At 42.8% G+C, this 22927-nt stretch overlaps 1 protein-coding gene across 1 annotated transcript in view; it reads left to right on the top strand.

Annotated features, from left to right (window-relative positions):
* Nucleotides 1-22927, top strand: part of ANKS1A (ankyrin repeat and sterile alpha motif domain containing 1A) — a 155438-nt gene that overhangs the window by 45025 nt on the left and 87486 nt on the right. Inside the window, exons 4-10 of the mRNA XM_054025507.1 lie at nucleotides 1733-1795; nucleotides 8795-9091; nucleotides 9713-9788; nucleotides 10100-10201; nucleotides 11399-11494; nucleotides 14415-14611; nucleotides 16772-16861. Of these exons, the coding sequence (XP_053881482.1) occupies nucleotides 1733-1795; nucleotides 8795-9091; nucleotides 9713-9788; nucleotides 10100-10201; nucleotides 11399-11494; nucleotides 14415-14611; nucleotides 16772-16861 (921 nt within the window). The remainder of the gene's footprint in view (nucleotides 1-1732; nucleotides 1796-8794; nucleotides 9092-9712; nucleotides 9789-10099; nucleotides 10202-11398; nucleotides 11495-14414; nucleotides 14612-16771; nucleotides 16862-22927) is intronic.

Below are 22927 nucleotides of genomic sequence, written 5' to 3'. Positions count from 1 at the left end.
ACATAAGGTGCTGAGCAATTTGGAAATGGATGGATGTGATTGTTGGAAACACTGTTTCTTGGTGTGGTGCTCTAATTCTGATGGGTTAAATAATCAAATCTAGAGTGGTTGGGGTGTGAAAGTGAGCAGTCGATCAACCACAGTGTGTCTGGGAAGTGATCTTCTGCTCTCCTACTGGGTTTTCAAAACAAACACTGGCTATTTATTTTCTCTCCAGTTGCTGGATGATTAAATGAAGATTGCTAGTACTGTTAAAGGCTATATTGGCTCTTTCTGTTGGGAACCAATCAAAGCAGCTTTAAGTCTTTGTTTGGCCCCACACTCCTAGCTGCTCTGACTTTTTAGCACTTGTGCCCACTTGACTAATTGTGTGGGTTTTTTTAAAGCATATGGCCTGCCTCTACCCCAAATAGAGAACTATAACTTGATCCTAAAGAGCAATCCTCTCAATTGGATGAGAAGATCAAGTAATACAGCCTCCTTTCTTTCTGCACCCTGGTCTTTGAGTGGGATGCAGGTTGGCTTAGCTTGTATCAATCTGTTATTCTGTGCTATCTTCTCATCTTGGAGTGCTAACTTCCCTGTGTAGCTTTCCCATGAAAGCCTGTCAGTGTCTTCTCCATGCATCTCTGACACAAATAAGAGCACGTGTGAAATGCATGTCCACTCATTCAGACAGGTGGCTGCTGGATAAAAACACAATACTTAGTCATGCTTTGAGTGCAGGGAACTGGACTAGAAGACCTCACGAGTTCCCTTCCAGTCCTATGATTTTATTATTCTATGATTTTGCCCTGTATCTAAGCATTTGGATAAGGAAGCAGCCTGTTATTAAGTAATGTCTTCCTATTTGCAGACTGGGAGGCAAATGTGTTCTTTAGTACCAGTCAGACTATCAATAAACCTCCCCTGTTATGGGGTGTTCCCTAGTGGTTGGGGAAAGGACTAGAACTCAGGAATTCTGGAGTTCTAAACTTGGCTCTGACACATACTCCTTTGACACCTTGCACAAGATGCTTAAATTCTCTGTTCCTCGTATGTAAAATGGAGTTTCTTGTTTCACAAGGTCATTCTAAGGCTGAATTAGTAGTTTGTAAAGCACCATGAAGATGAAAACTGCTGTCAGTGCTAATTATTACCACTCCGCAGTTAAGTAAGGATAGTTAAGTGTGCACATTTAAAATGTCTTTGATTATGTTATGTTTGTCAATCACGTTTCAGCTCCAGGCCTAGTAGTGACCCGCAGTACAGCTGCAGGCAGCCAATCTGTTCTGTTTAAATAAATTGGTTGTAAACAGTTTAGTATGCTTCTTAAATCGGTTTACAATCAATCTGTGATGGAGTCAACCAAGTGATCATGTAAGTCTTAGTGGGTCTGTTATCTGAGGTTAGAGTAGGACAGGTATGGAAGAAGCCTATGCAGAAGATGGAGTTGAGTGTAATTCTTCAAGGTAATGTTTCATTAATGTTTGGTCTTGAGTGGGAACCTTTATAAATGAATGAAGCCCATTAAATAGCCTGCACATTTTATGTTTTAAAGATTTGTAAATGATGTGCACAGTGGTTCAAATTATGCAATCTACCAGCTGAAATGATCGGTGTGGTTAACGGTTTACGACTGGAATGAGATGCTGTGTTGTCATCCCCACCCTTTCAGAGTCACCCATTGCTTTGTTGCTGTATCTCACCCATTTCATTGTCACATTTTTCTTTTTTCCTCTCCTTTTTGTAGAATACTCTTGAGATCAAAGAACTCAAAAAGTACGGCCCTTTTGACCCCTATATCAATGCCAAGGTGTGTACTTCGCTGTCAGGATTTCACTGCATCATTACTCCAAGCTGCACTCTCATGCATCCAGATGCATTGTCATCCAGTTGGCTGATGATGCCTGCTCGGTTTCCAGCCACTTGAGGAACAGTAAAATGCAACCATTTATTTGTGGGTTTCTTTTTAACCCAGTTCTAGAGAGATTTAGGGAAATTTCTTCCCTGCTTTCATGGGCTCCTTCAATACTTAAACGTATAAGATTCATGGTGATGGTCAATTTGCTTAATTTGGTTGGATAACTTCCAAAAGGTAACAATTTAATTAAAATGCTTCAGATTTTGTTTCACATGCTCAAATTATTGTTACTGAGCAGAAATTGAAAGAATGGTTTGTTTGTTTGTTTTCCTGCTTAAAGATGGCTGCATTTTCTTCATGGGGTTTTCAGAGTGAATGACCAATCTTCTTTGTAGTGACAACATTCTGCTCATTTTCTAAATGGATAGCTAATGCTTTTGGTGGCAGGGGGCAGTAATGTCTGTACTGCCTAAGACCTCCTGTTTTGCTTGTTGCATCAGTCTCTCGTTTTGGTGTTGAGTCCTTGTGTTTTGTGTCTGGCTCTTTATCCCTAGTCTTCTGTCCCTGTGTTTTTGCCTGTTGGTTTTTCTCTCTGCTTTCAGCAATTCTTGATCCAAAAAAGGGCACAAAAATAAGAACTTATCATGCACTGAAGCAGATGAAAAAGTTTCTAAGGTCATTTGTTCTGTCTGCCAGTGGATAGACAGTAGTGTTTTGCTCAGACACCTGCCGTGTTTAATTGAGTTTTATTTATAGCCAGGCTTCAGGCAAGTGATGATATAATAGCCTGCTGATTTATCATGAGATGCTTCTGTTTCCAGCTATCACACCAGGATGGCTTCCGGACTACTCTTCTGGAGCCAGCCAGCCATGGCAGAGTTTAGCTCTTCAAAGTTTACTTAAAAGTTCAACTGTGCTTGATCTGCAGTACCCTACACAGGCAGAGTTCTTGGGCTTACCAGCTAATGGGAAGTTGGGTGATTGTATTAGCAGATATCTGTTACAGGAAATAAACTCCAGTGCATACCTCTTTTTGAATAAAAATGTTTAACTGAAGATCACATTTTCTCAATTTTTTTAAAAGGTGGAATTTTACAGCAACAAGTCTCTTCTGTGGAGAAACATACTAAGACTAGGGGAATTTAATGTGTTAAAAGGAGCTTTGTAAAATAATATGGGAGTTTGTCAGTGTTTCTTGTGAATGAAGTACGGCAATAAAGTGCTACTGAGCTAAACTACCTCTAGAGATGTTAAGTTAGTCGTATCTTGTGGACTTGTTTGTTTTCATAAAGGGTATTTTTAAAAGACTTTCCTTGGGCTCCTGGTGCACTGACCATACGTTAAAAAGAGAACTGCATTTTATTTAGGATAACATTTTCAAAAGCACCTAAGCTCACTTTCAGAAGTGACTAAAGGACCTAGGGGCCTAAGCGTCATTGGAAGTCAGTGTGACTTAGGAGCCTCTGTCCCTTTCAAAAATAAGACTTGGGTGTTTCTGACATGTTTAAAAAAAGATGCCTATGCTCAAGCTCTAGGCACCCTGACAATTAGCAAACTCATCGTTTGTATAGGAATAACTACAAATGCCAGCTGCTTTTCCCCTACGCCAAAGCCAGAAATAACCAACCAAAGATTAAATCCAAACCAACTCATATCAGCCCTTACCATGCCTCTTCCTTCCCAGAAGCCTTGGTGAGCAGATGGTCCCTGCAATGTATGCTGTAGATGACCTGATTATAGGCTATTCCAGAGCTGAGGAAGCTATGTATAACAAGTGGCATAATTAAGTTAAGGAGATGATGAGGGAGTGCTATCTTTGTTTTTGTAATGTGTTGCTTCCTTTAATTTGGCTAACTCCTGTGAAGAAACTGACCAGTTAACCAAAACCAGAGTAGAAAAGCTAACAGTCCTGCAGTTAAAGGAAAAATAAGCTATGCCACACAAGTTGTTTTTTTAATTGGTCTCTGGAAACAAACAAATAATGGAGATGGAATTTAATGTGTGCTATAAAATCTGCATGGGCCGCTGATAAAAGTGGAAGCATGCCACCTGCAGTCGGAAAATCAAACTGGACAGTGAACCCACCCGATAGATTGTCAGACAACTGGGGATCCTTTTTCTGAAATGTTTGTGTTTGGCAGTGTTGGGCACCTATAGGAATGGGAGAATCCGTTCAGTCCTGTTTCCTGCATGGAGTTCCTATTAGCATTACTGGGAGTTCTATGTGGGAGTGCACAGGGAGTGTGGACTGTTCTGTGGAATGGTGATGCTGTAACTGATACCGCAGCTTCTGGCTACTTCCTTACCCTGTTATATCAGAATGTTATGGCACGCTGCTTAGTGGAGAAGTAGCCTGGGTGTTGCTCAACAAGTGTTTCTTCTTTCATCTTGAGATGCCAGGGACTGCAATCACAGCTAGAGGGACAGCTGTGTGTTTCAGAATTTATTTCAGGGAGTGCGTGAAGTACTAGGAGCATGGAGGGTTTTCGCAGGGTTTTGTAGGTTGAGAGCACTTTTCTTAGAAATGCACAAAGCAACAAAGCCCAACATAATGTGTGAGGAGAGGAAACTCAGAAAATCATTGGAAGGTGTGTTGAAATGGTAGCATTGAATGCTCCAATGCAAAGTGTTGTGTATGTGAAAAGCATAGGATTCAGGTCTGGTAAGGAGTATGGTAGGTAGGTACGTAGTTACCACTGTTGGAAAAATTTACCAGACACCTACTAGCTCCAGAGACTGATGCGTAAGCTGAGGATTTCCCCCCTCTTCTGCTTCCCAACTCCCCATTCGCAACTGCTGTGAAGAGGGGTGGTGGTGGGATTGCTACAGGAGTGCTGTCCCTGGATCTTCCTTAAGGACTCCATTGTTCTTATCTGTCTTTGACTAATAAGTCTGAAACATGAAGTCTCACTGTCTCTGGCTCCTCGGAAGGAGTTTTCTCTCCCACCACAGAGTAACCTGGGGGTCTGCTAGTCTGTCATTCCCCAGCCTCGTTTGGGGTGGTGATTTTGGGGATGGAGGTGAGTCTCCTCTCCCCGGAGTAGCTCCAGTGCTTGCCTTGGCTGTTGGGTGTTCATAGCTTTCCCAATTCTTGTCCATTTCTCTGTTGCTCACAGTGCATTTGTGGGTTTCTGATTTGTATGTTTGGTGTTGGTTGCTGTGTGTGTGTTTTTTACCCTAGATAACCTTCCATTATTAACATAAGGGAAGTGATTTCAGGGTAAATGCAATGCTGGGTAATATGTGCTCTACAACCTAGGCTCAAAAGTCCAAGTGAGTGCATGTACAATGGAAAACCTGGATAGTGAGCCCCCATTTCTACTAGTAGGAGTGGAGACCCATGTCTGCTGCTGAGACAATGAGCATCTATCCAAATGAGTTCATAGGCGCTTCTGGCTCTCATTCAATGGTGGAGAAAGACTTGGTTTAGATACTGTTAGTACAGTCTGTTTCATCCTGCGACCCCATGTTAGAAAAGGAAAAAGCTTTGGGGTCCCATCCATAGTTTCAGAGCCTCCTCCCATCTCGCCATAAGGAAAGGGAGTTGCGACCCCTGCCTCTTTGGATCTGATTGCCATCTGAAGGTAGAGAACCTATGGAATACTTATTAGAAAATTATTTAATGCTATCTCTGAAACACTCCTTCAACAGGCATGCACTTCTGTATGCACGCTGTGCTGTGTGGATCTATTTGAAGGGTGTGAATTTTGTGCGGGTGACAGGTTCTAGGCTGGCAGCCCTAATGTAGGGTTACCATATTTCAGCAAGCAAAAAAGAGGACGGGAGGAGCCCCGCCCCTCCCACTTCCCACCCCCCTCAGAACCCCCAACCCTCCCCCCCGTTCCTTGTCCCCTGACTGCCCCCTCCTGGGACCCCTGCCCCTAACTGCCCCCCAGGACTCCACCCCCTACCTAAGCCTCCCTGCCTCTTGTCCCCTGACTGCCCCCTCCTGAGACCCTCCCCCCATCCTAACTGGCCCCCTAGGACCCTACCCCTACCCCGATTGCCCCAACCCTTATCCACCCCCCCACCCCCAGACAGACCTCTGGGACTCCCACGCCCCATCCAACCACTCCCCACCCCCTGACAGCCCCCCCCAGAACTCCCGACCCATCTAAACCCCTCTGCTCCCTGTCCCAACTGCTCCGATCCCTCTCCCCACCCCCGCCCCCTGACAGCCCTCCCTAGAACTCCCAAACACCCCCCCCCGCTCCTTGTCCCCTGACTGCCCCCTCCTGGGACCCCTGCTCCTAACTGCCCTCCAGAACCCCACCCCCTACCTGTACGCTGACTGCCCAAAACCTTCTCCACCCCCCTCAAAAAGCCCCCCCCGAACTCCCGACCCCCCCCCCGCGTCTCTTGACTGCTCCCTCCAAAATCTCCCTGCCCCCTGGCCCCCTTACCCTGCCGCTCAGAACATGGTGTTGGGCTCTGTGCGGAGCTGGACATGTGGCTGCGCTCCTCAGCGCAACACACAACCCGGTCCCTGCCCGGAGTCCAGCCCGGCAAGCTGTGGGGGAAGGGCTCTGGCTGCCAGAGCCCCATGCAAGTGGCTGACTTTCCTGCAGCCCTCCCAGCCGCGCCTCGCTCTGCATGGGGGGGAAATCCCGGACATTTTTAGTGATTTACAAATTCCCCCCCGGACGCTATTTTTAACACAAAAAGGAGGACATGTCCGGGTAAATCCGGACGAATGGTAACCCTACCCTAATGGTGGAAATTTTCTGTGTTCATGCTGTCTCTGGCAATGAGAGTTTTCAGCGCACACTGTCCCACCATTGCGCCTGCTGGGAGAAATTCGCTCTAGGAGTGATTATAACCGTCTCCGCACCGTTCTGCAGAGATTGGGAAGATTACTTAATGTTTGTGTGATGTGGGCACTTGCCTTCTGAGACCCACTAAACTCATTTCACTGTCATGGAGAAGTTGTTCAGTTATTACTGAGATGGGTTGGATTCCAAATAGTAAACTAGAAGTGACAGGCCCTTTTTATATGGTCCAGTGGATAGGACATATAACTTGCCCCCAGGACTTCTGGGTTTGAGTCCTGGCTCGGACATGGAATTGCTGTGTGACCTGGAGCATGTCACCTATGCACTGCTGTTTTCACCATCTGTAAAATGAGGCTAATGCTACTTACCAACCATGGTAAATGCTTTGAGATGTACAGATAAGGGGTGCTAAATGTTCTGTTAGCAATTCAGTCTCTTCCCCTTCCTTACGTGTATCTTATGTCCTCTTCACTTTGCATTCACTGATCTGGCTCCCCTGTGCTCACTTTTTCTTTATGGCTGCTTAGCCTGTGCTGTTAGACTCTGTTAAACTTGTACTCTAATAGTGAGACCCTGCATCTCCCACACATTTCTCTTCTAAATGTTGCTTATTTCTGCATGTGGCTGTTGAGGCTTCTCACTTCCTTGTTCTGTTTGTTTTTATAAGTGAGTCATGACTGTAGAGACTGTCTCCACAGCTCCCTACTTTCCTTATGCATTTCACGTGGCTGAAAAATGATGCAGTCAAATACCAGATAAAAACCAATGGGGAGTTTGCATGCATGAGTTTTGTAATCTCTAGATTGTGATTTAACACATTAGTAGGATTAAAGCACGTCTAGATCCCGACCAGTTCACAGCTTATTTCAATGGCAAATGGTGCAAAATATTGAGACATTTCTCTGCAAATCGTAATCCACAAATCACAATTCACAAAAAAGCAAAATGGAAACATTTTGTAATGAAATTCATATGCAATGAAATCTAGCTAGATAGATAGCTATCCATTTTTAAAAAGGGAAGTATAGCTAAAATTACAATTTTGTGCCACAGAACTGCTATGAAAGCAGCAGAGAAAGCACAAGTTTGTAATAAAAGTTTTGCGTCAAAGCAGACACTAGTAAGTACTTGAATGTTCTTAAACAGAAATACCTCTGTGTATATCATACACAGTAGTAAAATTAGAAATTTTTAATGGAGCTTTTGAGTTGGAAGCAGACTGGCTTAAATCCAGGGAAGGTGTTCACACATATTTTGCACCTGAAAATGAAAAATCTTTTGGATTGCTTGCCTATAGTTACTCTGCACTGCTGATTTTTTTTTTTTATTTTTTTTTAACTTGACAGATGCTGCATGTATTAATTGGATCAGGCTTTCACTGTAGAGGCATTCACTTGTGGCTTAGACACTTCCCCTCTGCTGAATTGAGGGCCTTGCCTGGGAAGGTCTGATTGGCACTGTATCTAGCTGTGCTGCTCACTAAATTCACGTGTTTGCATGCAATAATTTAAACATACTGCACACTTTCTAAAATGGTCTGCTTACAAGTTTCAGAATTGTAAAAGTGGAATGGCTGCTATAAAGAATCAAAACCTCAGTCATAGGAGAAATGACTGGATTCTAGAAACAATTGAAGTTTAAATTTTAAACAATGGCAATTAAGTTACTGTAGATGGAATCCATACGGTGGTTTGCTTATTACATTTTGCATTTACTTATTGTTATGGTGCCCAAGAGGGTTGTATGCTTCATAGAGAAGACCGGACCTTGCCTGCAAGAGCTTGCAAAGTAAATGACAACCTATAGAAACTTGGCAGTCCTCTAATTTTTAATATGGCCTCTTGCTTTTGTGTTCAGTGCTTTGAAAGCAGTGTATATCTGGGTACAGCAACTACTTCCCATAGCTCAGAACACAAAGGTCTATTGAGTGTTTTGAGGCTTTCTACAGGCTTTTCCTTAGGCGGGTTGGTCAGTTTATGAAGGTTACCTGTGCCTGATAAATTAGGAATGCGACCAAAACACTGCTCTGGGCTCTTTATGTTAAAAAGGATTTATTGCATCCCCACTACTGGCTGTTTGTCTTGTTTTTACATTTAAACTTCAATGGTTTTGTGAGTGAGGCACAGAAGGGCTCATTTCTTCAGTCTTCTGAAGCGTAGCTGTGTTTATGACCCTTCAGAATAACGACAATGAGACCGCGCTGCACTGTGCTGCTCAGTATGGCCACACGGAAGTTGTGAAGGTTCTCCTGGAGGAGCTGACGGACCCCACGATGCGCAATAACAAGTTCGAGACGCCTCTGGACCTGGCCGCACTCTACGGAAGGCTGGAGGTCGTGAAGATGCTGCTGAACGCTCACCCCAATCTTTTAAGCTGCAACACTAAGAAACACACACCCCTGCACCTGGCAGCTAGGAATGGACATAAAGCTGTAGTCCATGTCCTCCTAGATGCCGGCATGGATAGCAACTACCAGGTATCTTGCCAATCCATGTGTGAATCTAGTGCAAATGAAAGGGGTCAGATAGCAGCTGGGGAGGCTGGAGTCCTCCCCATAGAAAAGGCACTGTAGTGGTAGGGCAAGCGTCTCTTGACCTCAGTCCTGGAGGACTCTGCTTTAAGGATGAGAATAGCTCAGTCTCCCATTCAGTCCTTGGCTGTGTTGGGGGGTCCCGCTTGGGGCAGATATACAGCAGTGAAATGTGTCCCCAAAAGGAGTGGAGAGAACTTGTTCTCTCTTCCCACCAAACCACTTCTGACTTCCCTGTTAGCACAGAAATAAACTTGTATGTCTTATCTGTCTTTCCTTCTGTGGGAGAACACCCACTCTAAATAAACTTTGGAGAGTTTTTACTTTGTTTATAATTCTCAGGCTCTCCCATGTTAAACTAAACCTTCCTCCCACCCCAAATTCTTAATGCTGCAGAATAGCTTCTCATACAGTGTGACCCCAGTAATGGGTATTGGTTGCAGTGAGTTGCTTTTGTCCACATACTGTGTGTGCAATTAATTTTTTTCCTGTATGTATAAACCCCTAAAATGTTTTGGGATTACTGTTCACAATCTGGGCTCATGGTATATTGTTTAATTTTTACAGACTGAGAAGGGCAGTGCTTTGCACGAGGCTGCTTTGTTTGGCAAGACAGACGTGGTACAAATATTGCTGGCTGCAGGTGAGAGAACGACATTTTGACACAATAGCCTGGAGATGGCTTTACAGGGAGCATGTGATAAGGGAATGGTGTATGGTGGTAGCATTTTTCTCTTATCAGCCAGCGGTGGAAGAATCGTTCCTCTGAGTGACTCATGGAGGAGGTATTCTCTGGGCAGTTGGGTCTTAGGTCTCTTTGGAGGAAGAATTTATTTAACTCAGCCCAGGAAATGACCAGAAGAGCATCTAAGTCATGACTCAGTTACAAGAAATTAGCTTTGTTGCAGATAGTCTGAAAATGCTGTCTCACCCTGCCCGCCTTATCTCTTCTAGGTATTGATGTGAATATAAAAGATAACCGAGGCCTGACAGCTCTGGATATTGTGAGGGAACTTCCTTCTCAGAAAAGCCAACAAATAGCAGCTCTCATTGAAGGTAAATGAGTGTGTTTTCTAGTCATTCATATTTATTTTTCTGTCTAAATGTACATGTGGTCTGCAGCCATGTGATCATGTTTCGTGATCCCAGCAAACATCATAAGCTAAGCATCTTCAGGCCAGTCCTTGGAGGGAAGCATCTAGGAATGCTCCAAGAAGTAGTGCTTTACCTCAGTTGGTGGTGCTCTTTCTGAGTCATTGACCCTGTGCCCCACCAGTGTTTCATCATGATGCTCTAGGAGGTGCTGTCTTGAGATGATCCTTAAAACAGAAGTCTTGATTACTTGTGGGAATAAAAGGACCTCTGACCCTTTGCACAAGAGTGGGGCATCCTAGCTAGAGTCCCACTTGAGTAATATTTTCTCCTTTAAATTTCCTTTCAGCTGGATATGGTGTTTGTCACATCTTGCATGTAACTGTTAGTAAATAATGTTTTCACCCCAAGCATTTGTGTAGAGTGTTATAGATTCAAAGCATTCTGCAAACATGAACTGAACTTCATGCTACTCCTGTGAGGTTGCCAAATACTGTCCTCATTTTTGCAAATGGGGAAACGAAGGCTGCTTGAAGGCTGAAAGTTTTCAAGCCTTAAGTGGCATGAGTGAGACACTTAAACTCAGGTGTCTAATTTCAGGCGTTTAAACTTGGTATTTCTACCCTAGCTGTCTTGCCTGTGATCATAGGTCCCTGACTAGAAACGATGTCTCTTGACAGTCCTGTGCTGGTCCACACAACTTCACTGCCTCTTCTCAGTGTAGTATTCTCGGCTCCTCGGAGCTCAGATCAAGTGTTGTATCTCACTAAACAGCTACATAGTAATCTGCTTGATAAGGTTGGGTGTGCATCTTAACTAGTTGATCTGTAAAGCGCTTTGTAGTTCTCTGATGAAAGGCATTCTGCGGAAGTTCAGTGTCATTATTCCTAACCCTGGACATGTGATTAAAGGGGTAATCTGCTCCTATTGTGAGAGCTGAGCTCCCAGATCTAACCCTGCACTTTGATTTCTTTTGGGCCATTTAAATACGTAGCTCAGCAGCTTTCAGAATAGCCACTTAATTCTGATCCACAAGGTGGGAATGTGGCACGCATGATATTGAACCAGGGAACAGGACTGTCTGCCTAACCTGGGTAAGTGGCAACCCCAGTGGTGAGCTTCTCACTATTTGAATGTTGCTTTTTCCTCTTTCCTGCACAGATCACACAACTGGGAAGAAGAGCGCAAAAGCGGCAGAGAAGGCTCTGCCAACACCTGTCATTCCTGCCACTGAACCTGCAGTCCGGATACCACAGGGTAATTAGTCTGCTATCGGGGAGGCAGGGCTTGAGTTTGTCAGGTGTGCAGATGACTGCTGATGACTGCACTGCTCTGAGTATAGGAGAGGCATGGTTCAGTTATAATAAATCCAAAAGTTGTACTTTGTGCCCAGAAAGCCAAATAGTCTGAAACCAATGATTCCCCTTCTCTCCCACCCCCTGGTTCTTTAAATCTGACTTGCATAACGTATCCCATCTGTTGCCCCTGTAATGGGGGTGGGTGGATGTCTCCATAAATCCAGAGGAAGCTGCCATTTGTTTACTCTCATCTTTGCTACTGTTCTGCTGAACCAATAAAATGATCCGTAAAGTACCGAACATATCAGGTAAAATGCAAATACGGTGCTTCCTATGTATGTGTCGCATCCTCTCTTAGAGGGAGTACCAAAGGATTGGCTGCATTCCAGGGGTGTGGGGTAGTGACACACAACCCTGGTGGAGACTGTCTGGTCTATAGAACAGGTTTTTATAACAGAGGAAAAAATCCTTCAACACTGATCAAGGAAGTCCAGGCTAAACCTTGGTGAAATTAAAAAAGGCTTATTGCTAGCATGGTTTGAGCAGCCTTGTGGGTAAGACACCAAACTGAACTGAAAACCGCAGCAGCTGTTCTCTAACGGGGCAACCCCTAATGAGTTTGTATGGTCCTTGTGTGGGTGTGCTTCATGATATCTAAGCAGCGATGCATGCAGCCTAGATTCTTGTTCAATTGCTAGGCCACTTCTCTTGCTTGTAGGGTAACTTGATTTTTATCAAAACAATTTAAATCAGCAATTTAAATAGAAATGTAGGAGTGAAAGGGACCTCGATAGGTCATCTAGTCCAGCCCCTGCACTCAGGTAGGACTAAGTATTATCTAAACTATCCCTGACAGGTGTTTAGATAAACATCTGTAGGTTAGACAACTTATTCGTAAAAACCTCTAATGATGGAGATTCCACAACCTCCCTAAGTAACTTTTTCCAGTGCTTAACTACTCTTATATTTATGTCTTTTAATGTCAAATCTGTCTCCTTTGCTGCAATTTAAGCCCATTACTATTCATCCTGACCTAAGTGGATAAGGAGAACCCTCCTCTTTATAACAACCTTTACGTACTTGATTCTTATGTTCCCCCTCAGTCTTCTCTTCTCTTTAGCCTAAACAAATTAAATTTTTTCAACCTTTCCTCAGATGTCACATTTTCTAGACCTTTAATAATTTTTGCTGCTTTCCTCTGGACTTTAATTTATCCACATCTTCTGGTACCCAGAACTGAACACAGGATTCCAGTTGAGGCCTTTTCAGTGCTGAGTGGGATAATTACTTCAACACTCCTGCTAATGCATCCCAGAAGGATATTTGCTTTGTTTTTGTAACAGTATTATATTGTTGACTCATAGTTAGTTTGTGATCCACTATAACCCCCAGATCCTTTTTTGCAGTACCCCTTCCTAGGCTGTCATTTCCTATTTTGTGTTTGTGCCATTGATTATTCCTTCCTAAGTGTAGTAGTTTGTGTTTGTCCTTGCTGAATTTCATCCTATTTATTTGAGACCATTTCTCCAGTTGGTCAAGATCATTGTGGATTCTAATCTTGTCCTTTAAAGATTGCAACCCCTCCTCTCCCAACCCTATCCATACACTCAAGAAATGTACTCTCTCTGCTATTATCCAAATCATCTATGAAGATATTTAAGAGAACCAGACCCAGGACAGATCCCTGTGGGACTCCACTCGATATGCCTTTCCAGCTTGACTGTAAACCATTGATAACTACTCTTTTCCAAACATTTGTGCACCCACTGTATATTTCCTTAGTTTGTTGATGAGAAGGTCATATGGGCCAATATCAAAAGTTGTACTGAAGTTGAGATATATCACATCTGTTGCTTCCCCCATCACAAGGCTTGTTCCTGTCAAAGAAGGATATTGGGTTGGTTTGACATGACTTGTTCTTGACAAATCCACGTTGACCGTTACTTATTGCCATATTAACTTCTAGGTGCTTACAAATGGATTGCTTGATTATTTGCTCCATTATTTTTTCAGGTACCAAAGTTAAATTGACTGGATTATAATTCCATGGGTTTTCCTTATTCCCCTTTTTATATATAGGTACCATAGTTGCCCTTAACGAGTCCTCTGGGTTCTCTCCCGCCTACCATGAGTTCTCAAATATCATGACTAAGGGCTCAGATTTCTTCATGATTTAAATCACCAAGTGGGAAGCTCAATTTAAATAATCAATTTTAATCGGCTTTTCCTTTTGTGCTTCAGTTACATTTCTAAAGCAAGGTGCCTTCTCATTGGTTGATATAACCATTAAAGCATGTTGATTTACAACTAAATAGTCTTTACAGTAAACTTGGTACATATTTTTGCTATGGAGAGGGTTATACTATATATACATTTGAGCAATTATATAGCTTAATTTCAGATAATTAATTCTACACTTTTAGTATGTTAGAGAATGGTGAATGATGTATTGCTTATTTACTAGATTTTTTTACTTACGATTTGTGTCAAGCTGCATTAGAATTATAACTGGAATTTTATTAAATACAACAGCATACAATTTATTTTTATTAAACAAAATAACCTTAAATATTTTAGATACATAAACTTCTCTTGTTAAAACATGGTTCACATTTATAACAATTATAATAAGTTTAGGCCTTAACATATATTGCGTACAAATTAAATCTGAATTTAAACAGGTCTATTTTTAAAAAGAAAACATTATTTAAATAAATTCCAAAATATATTATTTAAATTAAAAAAAAAAAAAACCCTCCCCCCCCCCCCCCCTCTGCAAATCATCAATTTTTATCCACGCGGCTTGCTTGTAGTCCTGATTTGTGTGGCTCTTGCAGTTCTCAGTGTGTGATTGATGGGGCATTCTTCGTTCCCTCCAGGTGATGTGGAGAAAGCAGTGACTGAACTGATCATAGACTTTGAAATGAACCCAGAGGAGGAGTGTCCTTATGAAGCTTTATACAATGCGACATCCTGCCACTCGCTGGACAGCCTGGCCAGTGGGAGGTCTTCAGACAGAGACTCTGTGAATAAGGAAGCAGAGACAACGGGTCTTAAGACAGCAAGAATCAGGCCTGTATGTAGCCGTGTGTGTTTTTATCTGTCTCTTTAAGTAATATAGAAAGCATTTATCTCCGTTCCCATACACTACTGCACTCTTGCTACAGGCTGAGTACCCAGCAGCGCAGTTGGAAATAAGTTTTAGATCCACCGCTAAGCTTGATTAGAGTAATTGGGATTTCCTCCCTCTCCTGCCTGGGATGTGCGTGTTGCCTCCATAGTATTCCACGCGTGTAATCATTTCTACATCATGTCTGTCTGCTTCTTGTCCAAGTCTGTAAGAAGATGAGTATGGCCATGCTGGGCCAGATCAATGGTCCATTTAGTCCAGTATCCTGTTTTCTGATAGTTGTCAGTTGCAGATGGTTCAGAAGGAATGAACAGAACAGGGCAATTTATCAAGTCATCTATCTCCTGTCATCCAGTTCCAGCTTCTGGTGGTCAGAGGTTTAGGGATACCAAGGATGTGGGGTTGCATCCTGGACCATCTTGTCTAATAGCCATTGATGGACCTATCTTCCAGGGACTTATCTAGTTCTTTTTTTAACCCAGTTATGTTGTAGGCCTTCACAACATCCCCTGGCAAGGAGTTCCACAGGCTGGCTGTGGATTGAGAGAAAAATGTGTTTTTTTTTTTTGTTTTTTTTTTTTTGTTTTTTTTTTTAAATCTGCTGTTTATTAATTGCATTGGGTTACCTCTGGTTCTTGTGCTGTATATCCAACATGGTATTGGGCTGCTGAGGTTTTATACAGAGTGTCACTTACTTTGTCAGGACATATTTTTGTTTATGGTTTAACTCCTTGGCTATAAGAACTTTTGGAGTCTAGTATGATTCTCTGAGTTGTGACATTTTTCTTCTCCCTTGTCACCCTCTTCCCTCTCCAAAAGACGTGTAATCCAGTCCCCTTTGAATGCCCAGTGGTAAAATAAAGTTGATTTCCCCAGATGCTTCAGCTGTTCTGATTAGCCTTGGCAGCAAATTTTGTTCTGCATGTCATTTGCAGACAGAATCCTGCAGGGGGCGCCGGAGGCTTTGCGAGTGAAGTATGTAGTCATTGGAAGGTCTTTTTCAAAGAAATCAGCCTAACTAGCTTACTGTTAATTGCGTCTGCTGGGGCTTTAGTAGCTGGTGGCAACCTTTTGCCATGGGGTGGGTGGGACCTCGGCTCATGGTATGTTGTCTGTTTCAGTGTTTTTTATTGGGAGATGGGGGGGGGGGGGGAGTTGAAGCAGACAAGAAGGAAAGTAGCAACGAATAATTCACCAGCTAGATGGATGCTGAAACCAGCTTTGTATAGTTTCAAAATGAGAACCTATATAACCTCTTTTTCCTCTAGTACATCTGCTACTGGAATAGTGATGTGAGACCAACTTAAAAAACAAGGTTTAGGAAAACTTCTGCCAGACCCTTTCTACAAGTATAAAACACCCAAAGCAGAATCCTGCCATGAACTGCAACTACAAGTAGACTCAGTCCATGTATGTGGTCTTTTTGTAATAGTGCCTGCTTTGAGGCTAAACTCATCCCATACAGCCTGCACAGAAGGTCAAGTATGCCAAACTGGAATGGGAAGAGGGAGGAAGTGCTCTGAAAAGCAGAAACTTGTTGGAGTTCCCCCAAAAACTGCTCAGGATTTGGAGCAAGTGTCTGAGCATCCGTGCTTGCCAGTAGGTGCTGCTGCTGGAGAGAGCATGAAAGTATCTAGATTAGTCAAGATACAGTGCAAATGCAATTAGCATTTGGCAGGATTTTTAGAGCTATTTAACTATCAAGTAGTAACCTTGCAGTGTTGTGAGGAATGTGGTCCAGTGAAGTCTCTTAATGTCCCGTGTGTTCTCTCATAACTCATCACACCTCTCCAGTACATATTTACTCCTGCTAATGAGTAACATAAACAAATTCTCACCGCACTTTCCCTTTCTTGCATCTTGTACCCTAATAATGAACTAATCCTTTGCAACTCCAAGGAGCACAGAGTCAGAAAGTTGCTTTTGTGAAGGAGCATAGGCACCAGCCCAGCTGGGAATCTCCCGGCTGTTAAGGCAAACCCCTTTTGCTATCCTTCACTCTAAAAAGTCTTATCAGGGGATAGAATTTCCCTTTAAGCATATAAGAGGGGGCTGAAAGGAAGGAGTTTAAAACAAAGCTATTGATGGTGGGCTTTTAAACTGCAGAGAGAGCGTCCACCCCCTCCTGCCAAGCCACCCCCTGACGAAGAGGAGGAGCACGTGGAGAAGAAGCTAGGTCGCAGTGCTTCATGTGAGGTATGCAGGCTTTATTGGGTGCTTTCTTTTTGCAGGGGTGTGTGAATGTGTGGTTTAAAGGTGAGTTTTAATGGCCCGGGAGGAGCCAGATATGATTATCTTAACTCCCTTGTGAATCTGAAAGTGGAGGATTCATTTTGTGGGGCGATATTACTGGCAGTTTGATATGGAAACTTCCCTTACGCAACTCTGGCAGTTTCAGACTGGGAATTCCCTTAGGAAGAGACTTTGTATCAGGCAATGGTTTTGTCATGTGGACAGTTGTCAACTATCATGAACCCACTAAATATATTTTCATTTAATGCTGAAGCCTGAATTTGAATCCAGGTCTGCAGAGATCTGAGGCCGTTAAATCATGTTGCATCTTGGCTCCCAATTACAGGTCAGACAGTTGTTGTAACTTCACTGACTTCCATGGAGTTGAACTGATTAATACCAGCTGAGGGTCTGGCCCATTGTGTGTGAAAGAAATCTGCTGCAGATTCTAGTCTGTATATGGTGCTTTGTGATGCAAAACTTGAACATTCACATTGGACTGTTTACAGTCTGTCTTGTTGCTCATTTTGCCAAATTCCCAGAGCTTCAGATGAACAAGCTCTGCAGAAGGCACTTAAATGGGAAAACACCCTAAATGTGTACTTGGAGACTCCTGCTGACAGGTAATAAAGATCCTGAGAGAACCTCGCTAACTTCCTGCTGCACTAAAAATCTTAAGCATTCCTCAACTAAGATGTATGTAAAAATACAAGTTAAGTCTCTTCCGCCTCCTTCCTCTCGAACGGACTCTCAGTTCACCAGACACTTGGATTTGAATTTTTATCATCTGGTTATCTTGATTTGCTACTGTTTGGAGTACAGCATATATATGCAAGGTGTCAGTGAAAATGTTGGCTTTAAAAAAAACCCATGTAGAACTGTGCAGTACCTCTGGGGATATTGTGGGGTAAAATCAATTTATGAGGTTATTTAACGATGGCCTATTGAACAGGTTTCACTGCCATTACAAATGGTCTTTCAGATTAATTTCATAATCCTTTCCACATGCCTGTCTTTTGGCGGGGGGGAGCTGGGAAAAGGGGTCACCAGGTAATTCGGAAGCAGAAACTCTGCTTTTAAAGATAAGCATAGTGGAGGGAGGGAGATAAACATGATCTTGATCATAATTACAAAACACTTGCTCTTACTGTCCCTCCATTAAAGATGATGTGGAAACGTGATCTGCTAGGGGAAATCTTGCTGGCAAACAGATGTGTGCACAAAGTGATTCCTTAGGGGCATGTTGATTTGAAACGAATTGCAGTGATAGCCATGAACTGACTGTATTATTGTAGCTGTCTGGTATTGATTACTGTAGATAAGATGATACAACCATTTCATTTCAAGCGGTTATTCCCGCTCCTTTTACTCATGCTTTCCCAGAAACTCATCTTTCAGGATAAAATTTTCCATGCTTGATCTCGACCTGAAGATTTAAAAAAAAAAAAAAAAAAAAATTGGGGTGGGGGGAGGGGTGTTAAATTTGAGAGAATTCCTAGTTTTGAATTGAGGATAAAAATGGAATGTTTCCGTTCAGACTGTACTAAGTCATGGCTGACATTGAATCGTAGCATGTATGGCTCTCATGGGGGAGTGCTCTTGACCAAGTTAAAAATGAATATGGTCAATAACAGTGATACCATTAAGCAATTGAAAAGTCATCCTGGAGCGATTTCATAGAATATCAGGTTTGGAAGGGACCTCAGGAGATCATCTAGTCCAACTCCCTGCTCAAAGCAGGACCAGTTCCCAACCAAATCATCCCAGACATGGCTTTGTCAAAACTGACCTTAAAAACCTCTGAGGAAGGCGATTCCACCACCTCCCTAGGTGACCCATTCCAGTGCTTCACCACCCTCCTAGTGAAAAAGTTTTTCCTAATATCCAACCTAAACCTCCCACACTGAAACTTGAGACCATTACTCCTTGTTCTGTCATCTGCCACCACTGAGAACAGCCGAGCTTCATCCTCTTTGGAACCCCCTTTCAGGTAGTTGAAAGCAGCTATCAAATCCCCCCCCCCACACTCTTCTCTTCTGCAGACTAAACAATCCCAGTTCCCTCAGCCTCTCCTCATAAGTCATGTGCTCCAGCCCCCTAATCATTTTTGTTGCCCTAATACAGTTGATTTTAATACAGTAGCTGTAGAAGATTTTTAGCAGGGCCCATTGAAACCTTACCCTATTGTAATATCTCAACGTATGTTCTCCCTGCCAGATCTGTCCACCACAGGGGCAGCTGCTGGGACTACATGCCTGAGGAAGACTGTAAATGTTTCATTGAAACACATGGCACAGAATCTTCATCTACCTCCTCAAAACCTGCCATAACTTTAGGGACAGGAAAAAATCATGACTATGAGAGAATTACAGATTATGGTGGTATTTTTTTTTAACTGCACTCTATAAATGCCAAGCTTTTATTTCAAAACAGCCTTTTATTCTGTTGCCATGAGACAACCTTCACAGTGTAAGCAGTTGTTCCTCACATATGCACCTTGAGTTTCACCATTGAAAGATGTTTTGCAGTTATATACAGAATAGCTGTTTGCTCATATCTGATGGGTGAATTCTTTCACCATCAATAGAACCTTTCTGTCTCTGTAGCCTGATAAGAGACTGAAATCTCAAACAAAACTTCAGTTTATCCTTTATTTACTACTCCCATTATCAAAATGGGAAGCTTAGATACAATTAGTTTCAAACAAAACATGGTTATTCCAACATTATTCTGTAGTTTTCTGGCTGGGGGAGGGAGACAGAATTAGAGCCACCTGGGGTTTTTTTTTAAGTTGAAGTAATAAATCCTAAAGGTAGCCACAGGCCATTAAGAGGTGAATTACAGGAAATCATCCAGATCTGGGAGTGTTCAATGTTTATAGGGCTAAGTATGTTCGACAGGGTGTTTTCAAACACCGACTGGGCAGTGGCTTCTAATGAATAGGAATAAGGGGTTGATTACCTACTCAGTCTAATGTACTTCGGGAAATGAACCATGTGCATGAATGATGGATGAGACGTTAACTTGAATTTCCTTCTGCCCATCCCTGGTGCATGTCTAGATGGAAGTTAGATAGCATAGGATTTAGGATCTGTCTTCTTTCAGTTAAACAGATTCAAATGTCAAATACCTTGTGCAAGTCATTGCTGAGGGTAGAATGTCCTAGATTTGAAAGGTTCCCCCCTCTTCCCCCCTCCCCCCCCCCCCCAAAATAGATCATCAGAGCCAGTGTTGGACTTTTGGACACAGTGCAAGATCCACCTATTCCCAGTGGTTTGAGCATGGATATAAATACCTACCTCAGAGGAGAGGTGTAAGTCTTAATGTTCAGGGTTTCTGAGACCCTTACTCAGACAGTGCTGTGAATAGGCAAAGCCTAGTTAAAATAACAATCAGTATGTGTTCTCTACCCAGCCTCTCCCATCGAGAGGAGATATCCAGCTATACTTGAAGCAGTGTGGATAGTCCAATCAGTAAGTTATGTAGAGTGCTTGCATGGTTTGAAACCCTCATTAAGTAATTGTGGCTTGTTAGTCCAGGCCATTCTTTTAGTATCCTATCCTGGCAGTTTAACATAACAGGCAGTCGCATCATAGCTTAGACCAGGGGTCGGCAACCTTTCAGAAGTGGTGTGCCGAGTCTTCATTTATTCACTCTAATTTCAGGTTTTGCGTGCCAGTAATACATTTTAACGTTTTTAGAAGGTCCCTTTCTATAAGTCTATAATATATAACTAAACTGTTGTATGTAAAGTAAATAAGGTTTTTAAAATGTTTAAGAAGTTTCACTTAAAATTAAATGCAGAGCCCCCCCGGATCGGTGGCCAGGACCCGGGCAGTGAGAGTGCCACTGAAAATCCGCTCGCATGCCGCCTTCGGCATGCGTTCCATAGGTTGCCTACCCCTGGCTTGGACTGTATGCTTTTAGGGTCAGGGTCTGCCTCTCTGTGTTTTGTATAGCATTTAGCACAACAGAGTTCTCAGCTCAGTTGGGACTGCTGTGATACAAATTATAGAAAAGCAAAAACACTTTTTTTTTTTTTCTTGAGCTGCAACAGAGTGGGGGAAGATAACAGTAAATTGGGTGTGCTGGCTTAAAAATAAAATATCTGGTCTAATGCCCCAAAACATGCAAGGTCTTAATAACTCTAGCAGTAGTGGGAGGGAGAAATGCCTTCCTTTCAAATAGGAAGGTGGCATACTGCACACTTGCCATTCCAAAAGCTGCTACTTGTCGTGCTCCTGTTTTAAAGTTTCAGAGTGGTAGCCGTGTTAGTCTGTATCAGCAAAAAGAACGAGGAGTACTTGTGGCACCTTAGAGACTAACAAATTTATTTGAGCATAAGTTTTCGTGGGCTAAAGCCCACTTCATCAGATGTATGCAGTGGAAAATAAAGTAGGAAGATACAGGTTCATACATTCTGTGTGTGTGTGTGTGTGTGTGTATCTTCCCACTGTGTTTTCCACTTCATGCATCTGATGAAGTGGGCTTTAGCCCACGAAAGCTTATGCTCAAATAAATTTGTTAGTCTCTAAGGTGCCACAAGTACTCCTTGTTCTTTTTGTTTTAAAGCTTTCATTCTTTGGAGGCAAAGTAGCAGTGAACATTCCAGCACAGTTAGCCACATTCAGTGCTCATGGATTCACTGCATCTAAACCAGGCAGAAACAGTCACTTTCTTGTCGTTAATTTAGCTACCAGACTGAACATTGCAAATGGGTGGGCGAAACTGGGTGCAGTGCTGGATGAGTTGTGGTGGGCTTATTCTCAACTTGAAGTGAGAAGCCAGTCCTATGATCTGAGTGCTGATTGCCTAGGCTCTTTCATGCCTATTACTGAAGGTCTTTCGTTCCTCATTTAGGGCTCGGGGGAATCGGGGTGTTTGACTGCAGATGCGCATGTAAATGCAAAACCTTGGGAAACTTACCTGGTTTTGTTACATACCCAGAGCATGTTCCTCAAATAATTTGCTAAGGTTCACCATCATGCTAAGCAAACTCCTGATTCAGTTTCACGGTGAGGCTTTGAGTTAATTTGAACCTGATACAGACTAAGGGCATGTCTACGCGGCCCTGCAGTTTAGCCAATGGGGGTGTGAATAGCAATGTGCTGTGCTGTATCTCCCTGATGTGGACGCTGAGGGCGCGAACTAGTTCACATGAATGTAGTCCTCTTCAAACAGGACTATACTGATGCAAAGCAGGAACCTTGCAGTTTGTGCCTTCAGTGTCCACATGGGGCAGTTACAGCACAGCACTTTGGTGTGCATTGCTATAGAACTAACTCCTCTTAGTCCAGTGGTTCTCAACCTATTTATGTGGCCCACAACATATTATATGGGCCGCATCCAATACTACCTGTATGGCTCTGAGGATGTCACAGGGCCGCAGCTTGTGTGTTGTTTGGGCCGCAGGTTGAGAACCACTGCCTTAGTCTCTAATACATTAGCATTAGAGGTGCAATGGATCAAGGAAGGTAACTTGACTGACTGGGAGGTTGGGTTTGTTTGAAGACCACCACTGGCAGGCTTCCTAGAGGCCTCCAGTGCAGTTGGTTGGGGATTCTACAGCTGTTCCAGATGCATTTAATTACAAAAAGAGGCTTCTCTTGAATATGGAAATAAGTAATACAATCACTTCAGTACCCTTTTTTACTTGGATGTTAAATTCAATTTATATTGCTCCTGGTCTTTTCAGTTTGAAGCATGCTATGGAACTTGATATTGAAAATGCTAATTGTGACTTTTGGCACCCGGGAAAGTGTGAGAAGGAGGTAGTTCAGATTTGAGAGTAGTATGCTTGCTAAATGATGAAGTATTCAATCAATAGTGAAATAATTAATAAGGTTGCTAATGGGGTTTGCCACATGAAGTCTGAGTCAGCATCTTTTTAAAATAGATAGCGATGGACTTCTCATCTATTTTTTCAGGCTGCCTGCAGACTGAGCAAGTTGTCATTACATCAGTGACTGGGCAGTCTGGAAGGCTTTTTTCCAACTGTAAGAGTTAGAAAGTAGTGTGGGGGTGGGGGAG

The sequence above is a fragment of the Malaclemys terrapin genome, chromosome 4, assembly GCF_027887155.1.
Source record: "Malaclemys terrapin pileata isolate rMalTer1 chromosome 4, rMalTer1.hap1, whole genome shotgun sequence".
Classification (NCBI taxonomy): Eukaryota; Metazoa; Chordata; order Testudines; family Emydidae; genus Malaclemys; species Malaclemys terrapin.
The sequence above is the reverse complement of the archived record's forward strand: the minus strand, read 5'-3'. Positions and strand labels throughout refer to the sequence as shown.